Genomic DNA, 21,507 nt, shown 5'->3' with positions numbered 1-21,507 from the left:
TGTGCTTCATGCCACACTTTGATCTTGGCATGTGCATTGTGTCAATCAAAGTCACAGATCCCAATCCAAAGTATTTGCAATGCCATGTAGCTGGGCTGGGCAAACTTTAGCAGAAAATAGGTATAGTGCCAAATCAAGCTAAGTTTAAATACTTAAATATCTATAAATGCAAGACAACCTAATGCTTATTAGGTTACCCTACAGTAAGGCTTCATCTTCAGTTTCATCGACACATTTATACAGGATAAGTTAGGGCCCATAGCTGGCCTCAATAGCTTTTCCCATCAAGCAGTCCTTCATTTGACATATCCTTACCATGTTGCACAGGCTGGCCTTGAACTAACCCTGCTGCAGTCTTCCCTGGTGCTCAGAGAATCATGAATCAAAATATCTGACACCATCAGGAATTCTTTTACAAACTGTTCCCACTAGGGATAAGGTTCATGAATTAGGAGAGAGGATAGAACCCAGTATGAGAAACATATACAGAATGATATCTCCCATCAGTTCCCTTTTCAAACATTCTGAACAGCTAAATTCATTTGTCTTATGTATCTCACCGTGTTGTCCTGAAGCATTCAGGAAGTGTTCAAATGAGTAGCTTCTGTTTTTAAGTGCTATTTCCTACTTCCCCAAACACATTTGTGAGTAATGTATAGTTTGGACAATTCCCCCGGAAGAAGCATCAATAAACAACGACCCAGGGTCCAGACCTGGCCTACCACCAGCTGTGTGAAGTAGTCTTATAACACCCAGTGTTGTGTGTCAGTGTCAATCCACAGTTCCATAGAGACCCACAAAAGCCTAATGTAGCATCTGACTCTGTGTTTGAGAAGTTTATTCCCAACTCTACAAGGGGATATTAACACAACATAAGAAAGCAAAAACTGAATCCTTATCCTATAATGCAGAGCTGTCATGAATTCCGACAAAGGACTCACATCTCTGTCTATCTAGCCAGCTGTTGCGAACGTAGGCAGGACTGAGATGCGAAGATCATATGCTCTCCCTTTCAGCTTAGCTCATTGTCATCCACATGGTGGGAATATAGTAAATGTCACTCTGTCTGTAGTTGCCGCTAATGAGTCTGCATCCACCACCAGAATTCATTTTAGATGGAATATTTTTATTTTTTTTTCCATGCCTGTGTAAGCCTGAGCGGTTGATGGTTGATTTGCATTATTTCTGTGTTTGTCTTGGTGTCTCTACCTTCAGTGTGAGAAGAAACACTTACACTAGAGTTCAGAAAGCATTTAAGCTTTGGCAGCTGACTTATAATGGGTGAGAGTGCGGGCAGAAGGGTCGGTGGCATTGATCCACTTGGGCATCCAATAATGAGTCAGCCAATCAGCCCGGCCTGGGTAATGGCGTTCAAAGATCTGGCGGTAGTAATAGCCTTCTTTAGTTTTGGGAGTATTGAAGGGAAACTTCTGGGCTGCCGTTGCCATCATTGCATCATCAACCTATAAGATAAATTAAGAACATTACATTTTCATTTGGATTTGCTCTGATACAGACCAAACTAAAGTTAAGGCATACTATAAATTAATAAGACCCTTTAAGTTGCTCATTATTTAGAAAAAACAAGCTATAGTAAACAGAGGCAGTAATATCTTTAAAATTCTCATGCATATTTCATATTTGGGTGCTCAATGTGTGATTTATTTGTACCCAGGGTACCCAGACACATGTAAAAGGGTCAGTGATGATTACTAAGTGCCCCCTCTACGTCTTCTTCTTTTGATCATTGATACTTCATATTCCTCAATTTTTATGTAATACTTATGAAAGAGGTGCTCTTTGTAGGAACTGTAACTCTCCTATAGACACAGTTATTCAAACTAAATACAAAACAGAGATCCCAGGTCTCTGCTAAACTATATTGTTCCAGAAAATATCTTGAAAGGCTGACCTGATGTTCAACATAATCCTGTAGAATCTTGAACCAGGAGTTCTTAACTGAGGTGATCCCATCACTGAAGGCTTCTTTTGGTCTCCAGAGAATCTCTTTGGGTAGCAGGTTGGAGTCCTCAAACGTCTCTCGCAGGAGATGTTTTTCTATCCCATTCTGACATGAACACAAAAGAAGGATCAGTGGGGTCATCAGCAGAGCCAATGGCATTTGGCATTTTTATCCAGGGTGATTTACCTACTTTTGGAATCCTCATTTCTGGTGGCAGGGACAAGTAATAGGAGGAAAACCGATGATCCAGAAACGGGACTCTTAGTTCAAGACTTGGAGAAAACAGAAGACAATCTCAACCAGAAGGCTGGTCAGCAGTTGTCGTGTGTCCCAACAGCTGCACCAGACTGAGCCACGGAGATTACAGAGTCACGTTTCAGCCTCCTAATGGCCACTCTGCATGCCTGGATACATACTGAAGTCTATACTCAAAATCAAACCAGCATTTGAAAGCTTCCAATTTGAAACTATCTTTCCTTCTGTGTCTATGAAACGTTAACTGCTTCTCTAAGAGCAGAAGAGTCAGAAACCGTGAGGCAAATGCACATCATGTGTACACAGTCCTAATGACTCTGGTAGGATATGCAGACAGGCAAAACCTACGACTGCAGCTCATTCAGCTAATACAAGTCAGTAGAAGAAACTAAGTTACTGAATGACAGGTGTTATCATGCACAATAAGGGCCTTCTATTCTTCAACAAGCTCAGTTAAACGTGAAAGCTCTAGCCAAGGAAACCAAAGAAACATTTTTAGTATACAATCATATCTAACCTCATGCATCTTCATCCCGCCCCCTCAAGACATTCTAAAATGCTTAGAAATGCTGCTGTTGCCTTCCCTCTAGGTCACATATAGCACATTACTATTGTGATTTGATGACACAAAACCTGCCTGACATAGCTCAGAAGATGCTGTCTCCCACCCCAACGATAAGGTCATCTCTCACTACTTCAATGATAGTATCCAGGCCCGTAGCCCAATTTAGTTAAAAGTCATTCCTTGCAGTCAACTGCAAAGAAACGGAAATGTAAGCAACTGATCTCATTGAATTTTTCCCCTTTCCCTTTCTTCTTTACAACTGAGTGTAAAGTTACCCATGGGCAGCAGTAGTGCGGTCGGCACGGAGAACATCAAACAGGTAGAGTTCCTTCAGCAGCCTCTCACTCTCCTCCTCTGCCTTCTCGGGAGAAGGAGCCTATTCAGTAGACCAAAAGGTGAGTGGCTTTGCTTTGGCACACAGGCAGCCCCTATCTTCCCCTTTTACATTTAAAATGAGAGATGAGGAAGACAGAAAATGTCACAAGGTAAAGGGTAGGAGTAAATGACTTCAGAGGCCACCAATGTTTTAGAAGACAGACCCATTCGCCCTCCAAAGTGCTTAGTGTAGGAACAAGTAAGATAAATGTCAGGGCAAGAGTCACAGTTCCATAGAAATGTAAATAAGCAGAAGCAGCTGGGCCTGGTGGTGCAGCCTTTAATCCCAGCAACTTGAGAAGCACAGGCAGGTGGATCTCAGTCAGTCTGAAGCCAGCCTGGTCTACAGAGTGAGCTATTTGTTTTGTTGTTTTGGTTTTAATTATTTTTCAAGACAGGGTTTCTCTGCGTAGCCCTAGCTACATGGTTCTGGAACTAGCTGTTGTAGACCAGCTTGGCCTCAAACTCACAGAGATCCACCTGCCTGGGCTGATATTAAAGGCCACCACCGCTGGGCATCATACTGAGTTTTAGAATAGTCAGAGCTACATAGTGAGCACCTGTCTGGGGGGGGGGAGGAAATAAACAACAAAAAACAAAACAAAAATACAATAAATAAATATAAAAGCAACTCTTGTGTTTAAGAATGGAAAGTATCTGATACTATTGAGACTTCTTTTTTCCAAAACAGATACCATCAACTCAGACAGACACACAGACACACACACACACACACACACACACACACACACACACACACACACACAAATGTTACACATCATAAAGACAGTATAGAAAACAACAATCAAGTGATTCCAACTTTTCTTAACTCAACCTGGAAATCTTTTCACTAGAGTGCTCACCTTGTGGAAATATATGTAGCCCTGTGTAAGCTCATCTGAACCTTCTCCAGAGAAGATCACCACACTGTCTGTGTTCTTCCGAATGTACTTAGAAATTAGATACATACCTTAAAGAAAGAGAAACTAATATTGGTGTAAGTGTGTCTTCTAGAAAGACTTTAACTTGGCTTTCAGAAACAACTGCTGGCTGGAAAGTCTTGTTGGACCCTGAGTTAATATCAGCAGCTTCCAAAATATGATCGCAGATATACTTAAAAGCAATCTAAATGCAGGCAACCCTACTTAGGCAATAAAATAGCCTAGAAACCACTGAAATATTTTATAAATACATTCCAAACTTATGTTCTTAAACAAGACATTCTACTTCAAAATTGTGCTAAATTGAACCACTCAAATACCTAAATACCATGGCTTCATACTAACATTACTACAGAAAAGTAATGGCTTGGGTAGTGCAGGGATTTGGATGCAATTTGTTCTCCCAAGGACTGATGTTGGAAGTGTGGTCCATGGTGAGGAGAGAAGTGATGGGTAAGGCCTGCTTGGGGTTACTTGGGTCCTCAAGAATCTTGCCTTTGAAGTCATTAAGGCAATTCCCAGAGGAAACCAAATTAGTTTTCCTGAGCTAATTGTTTAAAACAGAACCCCTCCCTATTCTTTTGTTTGTTTTTGTTTTTAAAGAGACAGGGTGTCTCCCTATTGTTTTGGAGCCTGTCCTGGCTCTGTACACCAGGCTGGCCTCAAACTCACAGAGATCCTCCTGCCTCTGCTTCCCGAGTGTTGGGATTAAAGGGGTGTTCCACCAATGCCCAGCTAACCCTTCTCTATTCTTGGCCTCTGGCCTCACTATGAAACCTCTCCCTCATGTGTGGCTCCTTGATGTCACCCACCAAGTGCCACGCTTTTGGACTTTCAGCCCACAAAATTCTGAATTTAAAAAGAAAAGAACCATTGTTAAAAAGTTGTTCACCTGAGGTTATCCATTATAGTAACAGATAAATGAACTAATGGAAACACTTAGTTTTAACTGTTTTACTCTTTTCCACTGTCACTCCTCACTTCGAAATTCCACATTTGATTAAGCTTCTGCATGGTATTGAAACAAGCTTGCTTGGTACCCATTTTACATCTCTCTACACTCCCATCACCTCCAATTCTTAGGACTTTTTCCTTCCTAACTCTGCTTCCACCCCATGAAAATTCAATCACAGCCATGTTATAAATGTGCTTGTTTAACTATGTTTCAGAAGGCCAAATCATTGTTAATACTCAAGGTCTCAAGGGCTTTTTTTTTTTTTTTTTTTTTTTTTTTTTACTCCAAAGTGAGTTTTAAGAGAGGCCTACTCAGCTAGTAGCATTTTAAAGGCTCAACAACCTTGGGTCTATCTGACTTGTGGTCCACTGTTAATCTCAGAATGTGTTCACCAACTACAACTAGTATCGCTTACGTGACCTGCTTAAGTAATAATGTAAATAATAACTAGCAATGGGTAAGCTGTGTAATGGAGTATTACAATACATCTACATAAGAACTCCTTAAGGAAAATGTATTATAGTATAGATCTATATTCCCCATTTTATAAAAAATTGTTCCCAGATGGGCAGTGGTGGTATTCATTTTTAAACCCAGCACTTGGGAGGCAGAGGCAGGTGGGTCTTAGTAACTTTGTGGCTAACTTGGTCTACAGAGTGAGTTCTAGGAAAGCCAAGGCTACATAAAGAAACTGTCTAGAGAAAAATCAAGACAAACAAAAAAATTCTTCTCCCTCAATATTCATTTGGGGTTGATTCTGAGACCTCCCTTCAGCTACCCAAATCTTCAGATACCTCAACGTCTTAAAAAGTGATAGTATTTGCACAAAACCTATACACATAAACAGGCATATCTCATCTTACTGTGTTTGGCTTTTGTGGTAGTTTGAATGTAATTGGTTCCCACAAGCTCATAGGGAGTGGCACTATTAGGAGGTGTGGCCTTATTGAAATAGATGTGGGCTTATTGGAGGAAGTGTGTCCCTGTGGAGGTGAGCTTTGAGGACTCCTTTTGCTCAAGTTTTTTTGCTCAGTGTGACTCAGACCATGGCTGCCTGCAATCCACTATGTCCCACCATGTTGATAATGGACTGAACCTCTGAAAATGTAGGCCACCACAATTGTTCCAGAGGAAGTTCATTTCTTAAAAATTAAAAGACTGTCAATCCTGCAAAAAACACAAATATACTGCATCATTTTCCCACAGCTTAGACCATCAAGAGCAATAAGATATTCCTAAGTCAAGGTGCTTAGTATTGTGACCAAACTACATCATCCAAGATACTTTAAACAAAGAAAATGGAAGAAAGGGGAGCCCAAATATGTATCCATCCTATAGTGATGCCGTAAATGCCAGATGTGCAGCAGTCTCTTGGGTGCTGAACCACCCAACAGGTGTTGAGTCTACATATTGGCTACAATGGAAGTACCCATAAATAGTTCATATGAAATGTAGGAAACAGAACTTAGCATGTACTATGTGCTTAGTAAATGTGAGATGTTATTTATTTTTATGAAACATTCTTTAAGACTGTAGGCAGAGTGACCTTGTAAATTCGATGTTCAGAAGATATGGTTATATTCATTAAAAGCATTTCCTCCAGTTGAAAAGAAATTCAGGACACTCTTAAACAGTCTTAGAAATATAATATTAAATGGGGGGATCGGTGGGGGACATGGGCAGAATGGAGGGAGAGGGAACTGGGATTTCTATGTAAAATAAGATTGTTTCTAATTTAAATAAAATTTATTAAAACTAAAAAACACATATAACATTAATAACTGTATAGAAATTTTGCTTATATTCATATTTAGACAATCTTTCTTAAACTGAAATCATCTTAAACCTTCTCCTTGGTCAGTATTAACTCTTTTCATGACAACAAAATCCATTACCTACAGATGCTCGAACTGTTGTAATGTCATAAGTTTCCAAGGAAAATATGACTTCATCCAGGGCCTGAATGCCTTCTTCAGAATTAAAAAGGACTTCATGATGCTCGCTTCCAATAAAATTTGCCACCTGATTGTGAAGAAAAATTCATATGTTTGTTAAAGGGTTACTTTTGAAAGTGAGTCAGGCCAGTTCCTCTCAAGGCATTCTGAATTCTGAATTAACATAGTGAAAAGAAACAAAGCAAAAGACTGAAGATCTCTCTAGAACACCATGGCAAGAGGCAGTACAGACCACCACATGCTAATTAAAGCTTGCTGAATGCCTCTGCCTGGCTTTCATCCCCACTCAACCACAAGAAGCAAATCTACCAGCTCTTTCCAAATCAAAGCTAGGGCCTGACAGTCCAAGTTCCAATCAGTGCACCAATCTCTCCTACATTACCTAACCTACCCCATTTCTCTCTAGTCCAACATGGTCCCCTTTTAAACATAGTTTTTGCTGAGATGAAATGCCTAATTTTATAGCTAGCATGTTGGTCCTACATAAACAGTCTCCTACTTTCTTTGTCTGTCTTCCAGCATATACCCATGTGTTGGGATTCTTCTCTGGACCTTTATCAGTCACTCTAGGTCTTTCCAGAGCTAGAACAATACCTGCAGAGAGTTGTGGGTACAAGGTATGCCCTGCTTACAGTTCGTAATACCACAACGCTTCATAAAAAATGAAATTACAGCTCACATTCACTAAAGTGCTTAAGCTACACACAAAGTTCTACGTCATACACTTCATATGATACCTATTTTAACTTTAGAACTATCCCACTGCAACCTGTGTGTGGTGGCTCATGCCCGTGATCCCACAACATGGGGAGTTCCCACTTGGGAGGCTGACGATGAATGGTTGCTATGAGCTTACAGCCATTAGATCATAAGTGAGTTTCAGCCCAGACTGAACTAAGTATAAGATCCTGCCTCAAACTCAAACACACATACAATCTCATCATACTACTGCAAATACTGTTATATGACAGTGAAGACTTGCACAGTTCAATCATTGAGTAGACTTCAAAGCCTGCAGTGTTAACACTGACCACACCTTCACTCTCAGAAGAAAATGGTAATCACTGAGTCTTTGACAAGATTCTTTGGGACACTGTGGATAAGAGTACCCAGTGAGCTGGGCAGTAGTGGCCTTTAATCCCAGCAGAGGCAGAGGTAGGTGGATCTCTGACTTTGAAGCTAGCCTGGTTCCAGAATAGCTAGGGCTACACAGAGAAACTCTTTCTCAAAAAAAAAACAAAAGTACCCAGTAGATAAAAGTCTAACACTTCAGTTCTATTAGAAATAAATACCAGGGCCAGCAGCAGAAACAGAAGCAACACTATTGTCAACACTATTGTTTTGTTTAAGTGCTGTGGGTCTTATCACAACTGCCTCTGAAACTTCACATACCAGGCCCCATCATGCACACGGCTCTCAGCGTTTTCTCCCAAGTTTCCACATTAGCTCACTGAACTCTGAACACTCCAGCCCAAAGCTCCAGAGTCCTTCCACAATCCTCCCAGACAGCACACTCAGGTCTGTCTGTCACAGCAACAGCCCACAATCCAGGTACCAATTTCTATCCTAGATTGTTCTCTATGACTGTGATAAAGACTGTGACAAAAAAAATCAACTTGGGGAGGGAAGAGTTCATTTGGTTTTTATTACCAAGGCAAGAACTCAGGGTTCGGGAAGTAAAGCTAAGAATCCGGAGCCAGGAGGGGCAAACAGTGCTCTTCCATGGTCTGATTCAGTTCCTGCCTACAGGTTTCTGCCTCACATCCCCACCTCAGATTCCCTCAATGGACGGTGGCAGGGAGTATGTAAACCAAACAAGTCCTGTACTCCCCAAGTTGCTTTTGGTTTTGGCCTTTATCGCACAATAACAGCAGGCAAATTAGGACAATGTCAACTTGATTTTGAGTCTAATAACAAGACTAAAGTTCTAAATATACAACGGGCAGGTTACAATGTACCTTTCTAGCGGCCAGGAGATCCGGGCTGTCTTCCATGCCAATGGCAAATGTCTGGAGAGGATACTGTACTTGAGCCTCCTTGAGTTGCTTCAGCAGGGAGGCAGCAACCAAGCTTGAGTCCAGGCCCCCTACACCATGAGAATAAGACCAACGGTTATTAGACAAGGCAAAGGTAATCACATGCCTGCTAAACATCTGGATTGGAGTTTGCCTCTTAAGATATCCAAGTTTTGTAAACTGAAATCAACTTTGGCAAGTAAATACATACATTTTACTGGTCCCTACAATGGTAACTATATCTAACGTGGTTTAAAAAAAAAGAAATTAGTATACTAGATTATAAGCAATGTGTACCAACCAGCCCTTACACTAATACAGCCTATAAACACATCTATAACATAGCTCAGGGACAGCAGCATTTCATTTAAATACCAGCAAGATGGTATGTTCCTTTACATTGACTTCACCTGATAAAAGGCAGCCGATCCTCCTGTCCGTCATCAAACGCTTCCTGACAGCATTGTCAAACAGGATACGAAGATTGCTCTTCACTGTTTCTAACTCGAAGCCTATCAACACAGAAAGTAAATGAAACAGCCCCGAGAAGCCGAGCTAGCTGAGCTTGCTGAGGTATGGCATGCAGTCCCCTCCACCACGGTGATGGCCATCACTCAAGGAGATCCCACCGCCTCCAAATCAAAGAGCAAACAGATTTCAGAATCAAAATGATTCAGAAGGTGTGAATGGCTCGTGTGCTTTCCGGGATAGGCATGGGCACCAGTCACCTGGAAAGAGTTTCTCTACGCTGTCGTAGAGGGCGTGCAGTGGCTCATCCCTGCAATGATGGTATTTCACCATTTCCACAGATGCAACCTTGCCATTTGGTTTTAAATCCAAAACTTCATAGTGTCCAGGAAGGAAGGGCTCCACTTTTAAGAAGGGAGTGGTGGAGTGCTTCAAGGAAACGAGCCCTGTAGAAGCAAAACAGTAACACATGCCATTGAGAGCTTCCCGGCAGCCTTTACAGTTGGCTAACATCCTCTAATATACAAACATAAATATATGTCCACTATACAAAAAGAAAAAAGAAAAACAAAATAGCGGGAGAGGAAGTAATTACGCAAAACCCAGAGTGTCATGGAGACAGAACACAAACTGCATGGACTGGTAGTTATTTGATGCAATAAGAAAATGACTCTTGCTTCCATTTCAAGATCATTTCTGAATATAGTGTGAGATAAAAATTTCAGACTTCACCTTTTAACCTGTGTTTGTCCAGTTGTTACAGTAACAGTTTCTCAGAAAATGCCCTCCCCCACTGAAAGGCCTTGCTACCTCCATTTAAATCTCCAGCATCTACCGGAAATTTCAAATCAAGGAAACCTATTTTTTTAGATGCCTATAACATTTTCGAAGGATGAAACTTTTTAAAAGGAAAGTCAATTTTCTACCAGAAAACAAACAAGAAGAGATATAAGTCTGAGAAAATAGAGAAATCAAAATGTTAACATCATGATATCTTGCCAAGCATTTCTGTCATCGTTGAGACATTTTTTAAGAAAAGACCCATAGTCCCCATACCTTTACCAAGCAAAATGAGCCACTATCAGGCACTCAGAAGCTGGCATCTCTCCCTTAGTAGCTGCCACATAATGTGTATGAGAAAGCCATATAACTTAATTTCTTCAAGCAGTTCTTATATAGATGCATTATGACACCATGACCGGACACAAAAAGCCAATGTTTCACTGTAAGTAAATTAATACCCTATCTACACAGATACTTTTTATAATTTATTATGAGTATCTTAACCCAGTCTGTGTATACAGAACTTGGAAGCCAAAGGAAGTTCTCATTAGCTGGCAGAGCTCAAATACTGCCCATCCTAGTAGAGGATGTGGGCCACTGATGGGATAAGCAGAGAACTCTGCTGAGATATTTTAAAAAGCTGATAAAGGAATGCAGCCCTCCAAGTGGTATCATTCAGTCTGTGTGGTGGTTCAAGAGAGAATGGCCCCTATAGGCTCGTGTTTGAATACATGGTCCCCAGTGGATAGAACTGTATGGGAAGAATTGGGAGGTGTGGCCTTGTTAGAGGTACATCACTAGAGGTTGTCTTTGAGGTTTCAAAAGGCCACATCATTCCCGGTTAGCTCTCTCTGCCTCATATTTGTGCATAAAGATGCAAGCCCTCAGCCACAACCTGCCTACCTGCCTGCCTGCCACATTCCCCATAATGACTCTAACCCTCTGAATGTGTGAGCCCTAAATGAACTCTTGCCTTGGTCATAACATCTTATCACAGTAACGGAAAAGCAATTAAGACAGTCAGGAGAAGGACAGAGTTAAGGATGCAGAAAACAACCAAACTTCAGAGAATAAATTGTTGATGAGATTAGTTTCCTATCAAAGAGCCATTAGGTCTAAGGGTCCAGAGGATAGCCATCAGAAGCAGGAGTCCATCCTGCTTTGATTTCCTGCCAGATTTCCCTAACAGGACTTTAGATAAATGATGAGTAATGCCCTGTGCTGCTTGTTGATAGATCAAACAAAGCATCTGTTAATACCCAAACTATAGTTAGTGTGCTAAGAATTCTTTAACAGATCAAGATCCTTGTTCCAAGCAACATTAAATCTGAAAACTAAGTGGTAAAGCATTCAATAAATAGCAAAGATGTATTATAGGAAACTTGCTACTAGTCAAGACAAAAGATGCTTACCAAATTTGCTGCCAGAAAATGCTATGTGTGTTAGCAAGGTACCTGTTGCTGTGAGAAAAAATACCCAAGATAAAGTATTTTAGAGGGAATATTTATTTTAGCTTAAGCATTTGGGTCAGAGTGACAAAGCCCATGGTCACTTGGCCCTATCTGTAAACCATGGCAGAACTACTCTGTATGCAGAAGAAACTTGCTCACCTCCTAGTGACCAGAAGAGTCAGGGGCTGCAGAAAACCTAGTCAATAAAGAGCCTATCAAGCAAACATGGGGACCGGAGTTCAGATTCTCAGTACCTATGCAAAACCTGGTAGAAGTAGTCTGCATCTCTAACTCCAGCACAGGAAGGGCAGGCAGGACAGGGCAGACATGTGGAGGTCTGGAGCCCAGTGACATCAGTGAGCTCTAAGTACAGTCAAAGACTCTGCCTCAAAAATTAAGATGGAGCCAGGCATAGTGGTACACACCTTTAATCCCAGTACTGGGGGGGGGGGGGCAGAGGCAGGTGGATCTCTGTGAGTTCTAGGTCATCCTGATCTACATAGTGAGTTCCAGGACAGTCAGGGTTAAATAGTGAGACAAAACAAAAAAAGGTGAAGAGTGATAAGAGAAGACACTCAATGTCAGTCTCTCGTCTCTACATGTACACATGCATACATGCATGCATGAGCACACACACAGGTGCGAAAAAGTAAGTAAGAGAGGGGTGATCAGGATTTCAAGTCCTCTTCACACTGAGTATCCATCTACTCATCATTTGTAAAATTTTTGATTGACACCAACAGGATTTTCAATATAATTCAGGAAGAAACAGAAACCTAGAATAGTAAAACACCATTATTACCTTTAGCTTCTGAACACACAGCCAGAAATCCATCTTCTGTCATGGCTTTAAACAAGGGCCTGACTCCATAGGTATCTCTGCCCAGAAACACTTTCTTGTTGGCAGTGTCCAGCAAGATGAATGCAAACACCCCATCCAGCATACAGATCGTCTGTTCAATACCTCCTTTGTCATAGAGATGCAGGATAATCTCACCATCCACATTGGTCTGATATTCGAATTCAAAGCGTTGTTGTAGCTTAAGAAAGCAGAGCAAGCAAAATGTTAGTATCCTATGCATCCACTAATAATCCTGATTCAGTACTTTTATGTCCTATAATCAATATATATGCTTTGATGATTTAAAAAAAAAGTGGCATTATCACAATCTACCTTGCCTCAACTCATACTTCTGTAAATTCTCCACCAAAAGGCAAAAACTGCATTCTGATAAACAGGATACGATGGGAAGGCATCAGAGCAGTGACGCATGAAAAAAATCCAAGTGCATTACACACCATGGTTCACACAATGTAATTACACATGTACATTTATATACACAGTCACCCTTTACTTCAAGGACCCCAGCCCCAAAATAATAATCGACAAGTGGTTTGGTGCCTTTTATAATGCTATTTACATATAACCTACACACCTCCCCCTGTATACTTACATCATTTCTAGATATATAATACTTAATACAACATGCTTTAGAATATAATTGTTATGCAATATCATGTAGGATATAAAAATGTGTGCACATGTTCAGTATAGACATAATTTTCTACCAAACATTTTCCATGAATTTGTGTTCTTATCATTGAAGATAGAATACAAGGATATGGTTAAGGATAGTCCAGCAGACTAGAACAGTTTGCCTAGTAACCATGTCACTAAAAACGTGTCTTCAGCAACTGTTAACTTTTGGTTTAGGACTCAAAATCAGCTGAGGTTCTTCTAGCTCATTGTCAAAGACCTCCCTTGAAAATATAAAGGGAAAGAACAAAACTAATTGCCCCTCCTTGCTGCCAAATAAATGATCCCATTACAACGACACAGTCCAAACCCAAGCTGTTGGTCCCTAGGGGTGGAAAACAGTCAGATCTTCCTTGGCAGTGGTGACATTAAAGCTCCTTCTCAGGGACAGACAAAATGACCGTGGGCTTTATCATCAGTTCATATGCCCCAGTGGAAGAGCAATGAGCCTTTTACTGTCACCTCTGGCAAAGGGAAAAGGTTTGAGTTGTACCCAGATTCTAAGACTTTCTACTATACAAGCACACCACCAACACGACAATAAAGCCATCGTATCCCCACTTCAGACTTGTAATGTGTTTTCAGTCTATATGTGTGCCCTGTAAATATGCCTCAGGTATCTCCATCTCAAAGATGTGGTCCTTTGTGTACAGCATGCACAGAACTGCCAAAACATGGGTTTGTGGTGCCTCTCTACAACACTGCCATCTGGCCACTCATCTCAACTAAGGAACTACCAGGGTAATCCTAACTCAATGAGGTGGAGTTTGAAATCCTACCCCCTGGCTAAAAACACCCTATAGCATTTGCAAATAATTAGCACCACTTCCTCTCTTTTTTCCCAAAAGAGGTGCCCATTGATTAACAATTCCCAAGTACTAACTCTAACTCCTGGAATGATGCTCCTATACTGCACATACTGCACCCATATCCTGCCACCATCCTAGACTCACATTGGCATGTGACTTGTTGTAGGCCCCTGGTCTATCTTTGTTGTCTCCTAGACCAGCAAATGCTGTTTTGTGTTATCATCAAAGCAGGGGATGGAGACAGAACTTTGAAGCTATAATTCTGAAAATAGGTAAGATTAAACTTGTTCATTCTACTCTTGAACAAGTTTCTAGCTGTCTCATTAGCATATGTTAGGATGTTTGATAGAAACAGAAGAAAGTTTTTGCAAATATAACATATACTTTTAAAGATATTAACATCTTAACAAAATTAATAAACAGCAATGCTGTCAAAATAAACCAAGGTATGTCCTAAACTCAGACAAACCAAGATATTTCCCACCTCACTTCAGGGAGACGCAGGGCAATACTGTCAGAGTACCACTTAGTAGCCTGACCTACTGCTACCGGGATCCCTCCTAATTCACTCCCTTCCTCCACTCCTAACTTCCCTGTTTACCATTTAATCTCCAAATATTTAGCTTTGTATACAGTAAGCCTTTAATAAAAGCGTATGTGCTAACTGGTCAAACCCTACTTTCAAAGTGTTCCTACAAGCAAGCAACCTGGCAAATAAAAACTTTAGTTCAGGAACAAGATTAGCTAGGATAGAAAGCATACCAGTGAAGAATAGGCACAGAAATAATTTCAAACTTTACCAAGAAGCATTATAACCAAATGACTAAACTTTGATGGAAATCTGCACACACACACACACACACACAAAATTTGCACCAGTTAGCACATACACATAAATACACATCAAAAAAAAAAGGGAAAGCAAAACAAAAATAAACATTGTTAAATATATTCTAGGGAACACTTGTGGAAACTTAAACATGAATTAGATAATAGATATTATAGAGTCTATGTTTAGTATTAGCTAAGAGAATGTCTTAATTCTTGACAGGCAAATAGTTACATAGTGTAGAGAAATACTAGAATAATTCAGCATAAAAAGAATGTGCAGACCTTAAGAGAGATAAAATAAATACAGGCAGACATTAACAATTATCAATTTCCATGCACATTGTTTTGGAGCAATTAAAGGTTGAGGAAGGGGCTAATGAGCTTGGAAATATAGCAAGGAGTTATATTTGTGCAATCACGTGAATTACTGATTTAATTTTTCCCTTATGAAAAACTATTCAAATAATCCTGGATTGGGAGGTTCAGATCATGTCTGGCTTCCAGGATCAACATTTCTATCCCCTCACCCACTCCTGTTCTAAGACCAGAGTAGAAAGTTGTTCTAACTTTAACACTGCCGAGTTACTTAACATACTACTGCTTCCAGCCACCTTTCTACCATTTGGCTCCTACTATGTGTGGGACTGCAATAAATTTCTCAGTGGCCGTATTATACAATGCTACAAAGATCATCGCCTCCCAGGTTTTCAACTCTATCCCTCCTTTAAGTTCTCAATTGCTGGTGCCCTTGGAATGGTATACCAGATTCAAGCAGTGCAAAACCAACTATTGTGTCTTCCCAGCCCCACTTTTCCCCGACCCACTCCAGGGCTGTACACACGCTACCCCTCTCCATGAGAAATACTGCCCAGTGTTCTCTGCCATTAGGTCTCAGTTTAAGTCTTGCTTTTTCGGGCGACTGTCCCAAGTCAAGTTTCCTGCACATAGCTCTCCCATGTGTATCCCTTTTAAATTTGCTCTTTCAGAAAGTCCATTATACAGTAACTGTCTGTCTCTGGCACAACAAAGTCCATTGCAGTATAGCCCTAACCATCTTTTTCACCTCTGTCACCTAACAGAACATAACACAGCCCTAATAAACATTAAAATCTCTAATAGAAAAGAAATGAACTGGCATCCCCTTTTAATCATTTTACCTTTCTATATAACTTTCTATATAACTATATATATTTCTACGTCATTTTACCTTTCTATATAACTACATGACCAGAGGAAATGAGGTAAGAACACACAAAAAGGTTAACAAAGCGTGACACAATATATACACACCATAACCACTACATCTGAGGTTTAATTATAGATGGCCACCTCCAGCTTCATTCTGCTTACCGCCTTGTGGTTGTAGATTTCACCATTGTAACAGAGCCACAGATAAGGATATTTCTTCACTCTTATTGGCTGCATTCCAAATAGGGGGTCAACCACAGCCAACCGGTGAAATCCAAAGCAGCAGTTGGTATATCCATTGACATTCTCAAAACGAAATGCGTCTGGCCCCCTGTGTGCAATCTTCATTGCACTCAGGCACTGCACGGAAAGGCAGTCGTCGCTGCCGAAGAGGGCCCAAATGCCACACATGCTGCAGGCACTCTGTGGAGGAAAGCACAGTAGGCTCGAATTCAGTACCCAGCGAAATTCCAGAAACTCACACAAGTCTCTCCAAAAGTTGCACACAAACCATCTCTATTTATAGTAGTTTTCCATTGGGTTGGCAGGCACACGAGAATGACTTAATTTGCTTACAAATATTAAAAAATACAGATGACTTTTATATTCAACCAGACACATAAGCTTAGCATCCAGCCAAAGCCCACGTCTCCCACCTTAGGATTTGGTGGGAGTTAGACCCAACAACATCCTGATCACATTGTCTCTGCAGCCCAGGATTGCTCCCAAGGTCAATGGCTGGCTTGGCTGGCTCCAAGCTAGAGAGGGATCCCAACCTCATTATTCTCCAGATGAGAATCTTAAAAAAAAAAAAAAATCTAAGCTGTGGGAGACTCTCTGTGTTAGTACAGCCTCTTCCTGAGCCTCTACGATTAAATGATCTTGCTTTATCTGCACTTTGTGAAGTTCAAAAATAGAGGGAATAAATAGCAGCTTATAAACACTGTTATGTAGTAAGAATACATCTCATTATCATGACACGACTTCTAGCTTAACATCTAAATGACTTATTTAAGTGTGATGAAGGAAAGAAAAGCATTTTGAGCTGACTGAGGATATAAAATATTTGCTATGGCTAGGTATTGTGGTACATCATCCTAGCATGTGGATGGGGGTTGAAGCTGTGTGGATCAGGAGTTCAAGGCCTATGCTACATGAGATCTCTTCTCAACAAACAGAAAAGTTCAGTATCAAAATGTCCTCATTAAAAAAAAAATCGCAAATATTTACCTTAAAGCTGCATTGGTTAGCGAGTGAAATAGTTGAGATACACAGAGATAAAGCAACATTGGGGAAGGGGCAACTTAGATCCCTGTAGGCCAGGAAGGAAGTAATTCATATAAATGTCATTTGAATATTGCCAGCTCAAAATAGTTTAAGAAAGAATCTCCAACTAGCAAATAGTACTGTATCTGCTTAAAAAAGAACATCTGCAAGAAATGGCAGCATAACAGGAACAAACCCTCTAAAAACACACGCTCACATCAGCCACTCTGAACAACCTTCCAAATATCTCATCTGTTTCGAAGGCTTGATGCACTTTGAGCAAAATCAGATCCAATGATAAAAAATGGTATCAAGCCAAGCAACTCGAAGACAAAATGCAAGTGGCATGCAGTTCCTTCCACAATGCTGTCCAAACGACAATACGATGGGTTTGTACATTCAGTAGGAAAATGCAGAGAGTTAGGAGGGGTGGCTGTTAATAAGCGATGTTTGACTCGATGCCAATGAAAAGCGGCTCAGCCACACACCAGGAGAACAAGGCCCCTCTAAAACAACTGAGCAAAGCTCATATAAACTCACAGAGACAGAAACAGCAAGCACAGGGTCCACACAGGTCTGCACCAGGCCCTCTGCATATATACCATAGCTTTCAGTTTAGGACTTCTATGGGACTCTGGAGTGTGTAAATGAGTGGATCTCGACTCTTGTGCCTTTTCTTGAGGCTGCTTTAACTTTCTGTTGGCTTATGCTGTCCAACTTCTATATGATGGTTTTCATGTTATCTTACTATATTTTATTTTATTATGTTCTGTTATCTCTTTGACCAGTTCTTTTCTAATGAGAGATAGGAAGGGAGTGGATCCTGATGGGAAAGCAGGTGTGGAGAAACTAGAAGGGGTAGAAGGAGATGAAAGTGCATTCCAGTTATATTCTTTGAGGAAAGAATCTGTGTTTAGTAAAAGGGGAGAAAGAAAGTGGATTTGCAATGCACTTTGAAAATCAGTGTGATCACCAGGAAATCGTTTACTTAGGTCTTACGCCTCTTTAATGAATTGTCTGTTATACAAAACATATGCCAGCCGCTTATAAGTGGAAAGAAAAGTTTAAAATATCTTCCTTTATCAGGAATAAGGAAATTCAAACGTTTTTTGTAATTGGAATCAGGCCTCTATGCAGGGAAAGGCCCGCCTTGTATCTCATTTTCCTCATTGTTATCTGCCCCTGTGGCTTCCCACATTCATGGTTAAATTCTATAATGATGTTGCCCAGAGGGAATGTGAATCAGATGTTTGATTTTAATATACTAACAAACTCCATTAAAAAGGCAAAAGTCCTGAAATAAATTTTAAATTTACCTTAACATGCACACTCCAAACAAAATAATCAATACAATATAATCAAAATTGATTATATTTTACACCTAAATCAATAAAACCAGGCTAGAGAAATAGTTCAGACATTAAATTCTAAGGGTCACAACCAAAGTGATAGAAGTTCGGTTTTCAAAATCATCAAAATTACACTTAGTAATGCATGTCAGTTCAGACTAGCCAGTGTTTCTAGAGGTCAGTGCATGCAAGTGCATGGATCTTGTGGCTCCCCAGCTGGACAGCGCCACTTCGATGCATTGAACAGAAATTCTGTTCTACTGGTGATCTACCTAAACTTCACCGGATCTCATTTTAAAATCTCAATAATTAACCTGTGGACTTGTGCAACTCTTACTTCTAATTAATATTGCATCAATATTATGCACAATCAACGAAAAGTTAACTGTTAAACAGCTGTAGGCCACGGGCCAAGAAAAATAAAGCCTGTCTTTGTATTTAAAAGTTGTTAATTCTGAAACTAGGCCTGTGAACAGCTACCCATTATTAAGGAAAAGCATGCCTTTGCCTTTTTCTGTACTTGGCCGCCTGTCACCTTAAACAGATCGCTCCTCGGTGGGGCTGCCGGTCTTGCAAGTATGGAGCTGAAGTGGGGGAGGGGGCCTGGCAGCAAGATGAGTGGGGACTCGGTAAGCAGGATCCAGACAGTTCACCCCCCAGAGAGCCTCGCTCTAAAGCTAGGGAGAGCCTCAGTTCCGCGCAACAACCAGGCCGGAGACTAGCCTGGGGCGCCCAACTGCGGCTGGTCTTGTTCAGGCTTCCAGCTGGTCCCAGGCAAGGCCCTGGGATCGCGGAACTTTCCCAGGCTCAGACGTCAGACATTAAAAAAATAATAACATTTATGGTGTCCTGACTAAGGCCACCGTTGTCTCCGGTCTGGAGCGGCCCAACCTCCACGAAGCACTTCGCTCTTGGGACAGCTTTCCTGGCAATCTCCGTCCCAGGTGCGCAACAATCGCCCCGCGCCCGCCCCGCCCTGGCACCCACTGCACCGCATCTGTCCCGCCGGCCGGTGTGTTTGGTACCCGCGTGCCCTGGACCTGTGTGTCCGCGCGAACCGAGCATCCTCCGGCTTCCCGGGCGTGCAGAGCGCACCGCGCCGAGCATCAGGTCCCGCTTACCTGCGCTCTAGTGGCTAGGGCCAGAGGGGCAGCGGAGGCAGCACAGTGACAAGACGGGGTAGAGGCTGCTTCTTACCTTATAGCAAGCAGCCTAGCTACTGTAACGCGTGCGGGAAGTTTCATCATGTCGCTGGGACCCAACCCGTGCGCAGGGGTGTGGCCCGCAGTGCTGACGTGCGACGCCAGGCGGGGCTGAGGCCATTGCGAAGAGGCACCCTGGGGCCGAGAGCTAGGAGATATTCTGTGCCTGCGCTTCCGTTCTTTTAGGTGCTGTGACCCTGTGTGCAGGATATCCTCATAGGTCAGGCCCAGGGCCTCACTGATTACCCCCAAGGTTACCTAGCTGACCAATGAGAAGTCCTCGTACTTGGGATGTTTTAGGGAATTCATCATCAGTTGAATACAGTGTCCCATCCTCCCATCAACAGTAGATCTCCCCCTCCTTAATTGTAGTCTTCAACCCTCCCTAACAGAGTGTCTATTACATAGATGCGGATGCATAAATACTTGGTGAAACAATGAGATTGTAATGCAGATAGGAATAGCTGGAAGCGCGCGCGCACACACACACACACACACACACATACACACACACACACACACACACACACACACACACACACATACACTGATTAAATGTATAACGTGGATTTGTTATGCTCTACTTACAGGCAGGGTGAAAAATCTTCCTCTGGATATGCAGGGCTGACAAACATAAAATGTGGTTGTGTTCTGGTTGTAGCCAGCTTTTGACCTTGTATTTATTTATGACTTCCCCCTTGGATTCCCCAGCTGAGTGAATACCACTGGCTAGATTCTAAACATACATAATTCAATTTGACTCATTGCTGTATTTAATTTTTGATGTATCACTTTTAAGAAAAGACTTGAATTTCTATTTGAATTTTACTATGACTTAGGATAATTTTGGTGCCTCTTACAACTGTCTTTTATTCACTTTAGGGGGTTAGGTTTTCTTTTCTTTTTTTCTTTTTCTTTTTTCCTTTGTCTTGAGTTTGTTGGGCTGTGTGTGTGTGTATGTATGTATGTATGTATGTATGTATGCATGCATGCATGTATGTATGAAAGCTCTAGGTATGAAACCCAGAGTCTTGCATTGTTACAGAAGCGATCTGCCACTGACCTACACCCCTATTCCTAGGTTCTCCTCTTTAAAATAAAGAACAAAGAAATTAAGTGGTGTCTTCCCAGACCTGAAAGTCTACATCCTAAATTGGGAGAGCATTGGTATCCATGGAGAGAAATTCATTTTTTCATCCTTAGAAAGACAGTTTATCTCTTAAAGGCTCAAAATAGCCGTGCTATGGGGATTTTTTGCACTGGAGACCAATGGAAGACCATCCTCACACCCTTACTATGCCAGGACCTGGACATGTTCATTATCCAAATAGCTGGATTGTCTTAGAGACACTAATAAAAGGACAAGAAGCTGCATAACCTAGTGATTTTTCACTAGGCATGAAGTTTCATCTTAGAGCTGAAAGTTTTCTTTTCCAGGTTTTGTTTAAAGATTACAATGTTGTCCTACAATTAGACATTTCTCTTATTTATAATCCATAATCCTCACATGGAGTTTAAGAGGGAGACTTACCATTTAAAAGCATTTGAGGGCTGACAAGATGATGCAGGATATAAAAGTGTCTGCTGCCAAGCCCATGC

General features: G+C 41.3%; 1 protein-coding gene across 3 annotated transcripts; it reads right to left on the bottom strand.

Moving 5' to 3' along the window:
• Positions 1-1,252: 1,252 nt before the first annotated feature.
• On the bottom strand, positions 1,253-20,051 carry Asns (asparagine synthetase (glutamine-hydrolyzing)). Of its 3 annotated transcripts, none has more exons than XM_051177133.1 (12): positions 19,904-20,051; positions 16,254-16,514; positions 12,529-12,766; positions 9,753-9,938; positions 9,435-9,536; positions 8,968-9,095; positions 6,950-7,076; positions 4,022-4,128; positions 3,059-3,159; positions 2,154-2,235; positions 1,913-2,068; positions 1,253-1,463 (listed from the first exon to the last, which is right to left on the bottom strand). In XM_051177133.1, the coding sequence occupies exons 2-12, from the start codon at positions 16,500-16,502 to the stop codon at positions 1,254-1,256; spliced, it is 1,686 nt and encodes a 561-aa protein (XP_051033090.1). In that variant the 5' UTR covers positions 16,503-16,514; positions 19,904-20,051; the 3' UTR covers position 1,253. The 3 variants fall into 3 exon arrangements, with proteins under 3 accessions (XP_051033090.1, XP_051033089.1, XP_051033091.1); XM_051177132.1 differs by having other exon boundaries at positions 19,828-19,965; XM_051177134.1 differs by lacking the exon at positions 19,904-20,051 and adding an exon at positions 16,748-16,890.
• Between the last annotated feature and the right edge of the window lie 1,456 nt (positions 20,052-21,507).

This window comes from Phodopus roborovskii, unplaced genomic scaffold (genome assembly GCF_943737965.1).
Source record: "Phodopus roborovskii unplaced genomic scaffold, PHOROB, whole genome shotgun sequence".
In the NCBI taxonomy this organism is placed as follows: domain Eukaryota; kingdom Metazoa; phylum Chordata; class Mammalia; order Rodentia; family Cricetidae; genus Phodopus; species Phodopus roborovskii.
The sequence above is the reverse complement of the archived record's forward strand: the minus strand, read 5'-3'. Positions and strand labels throughout refer to the sequence as shown.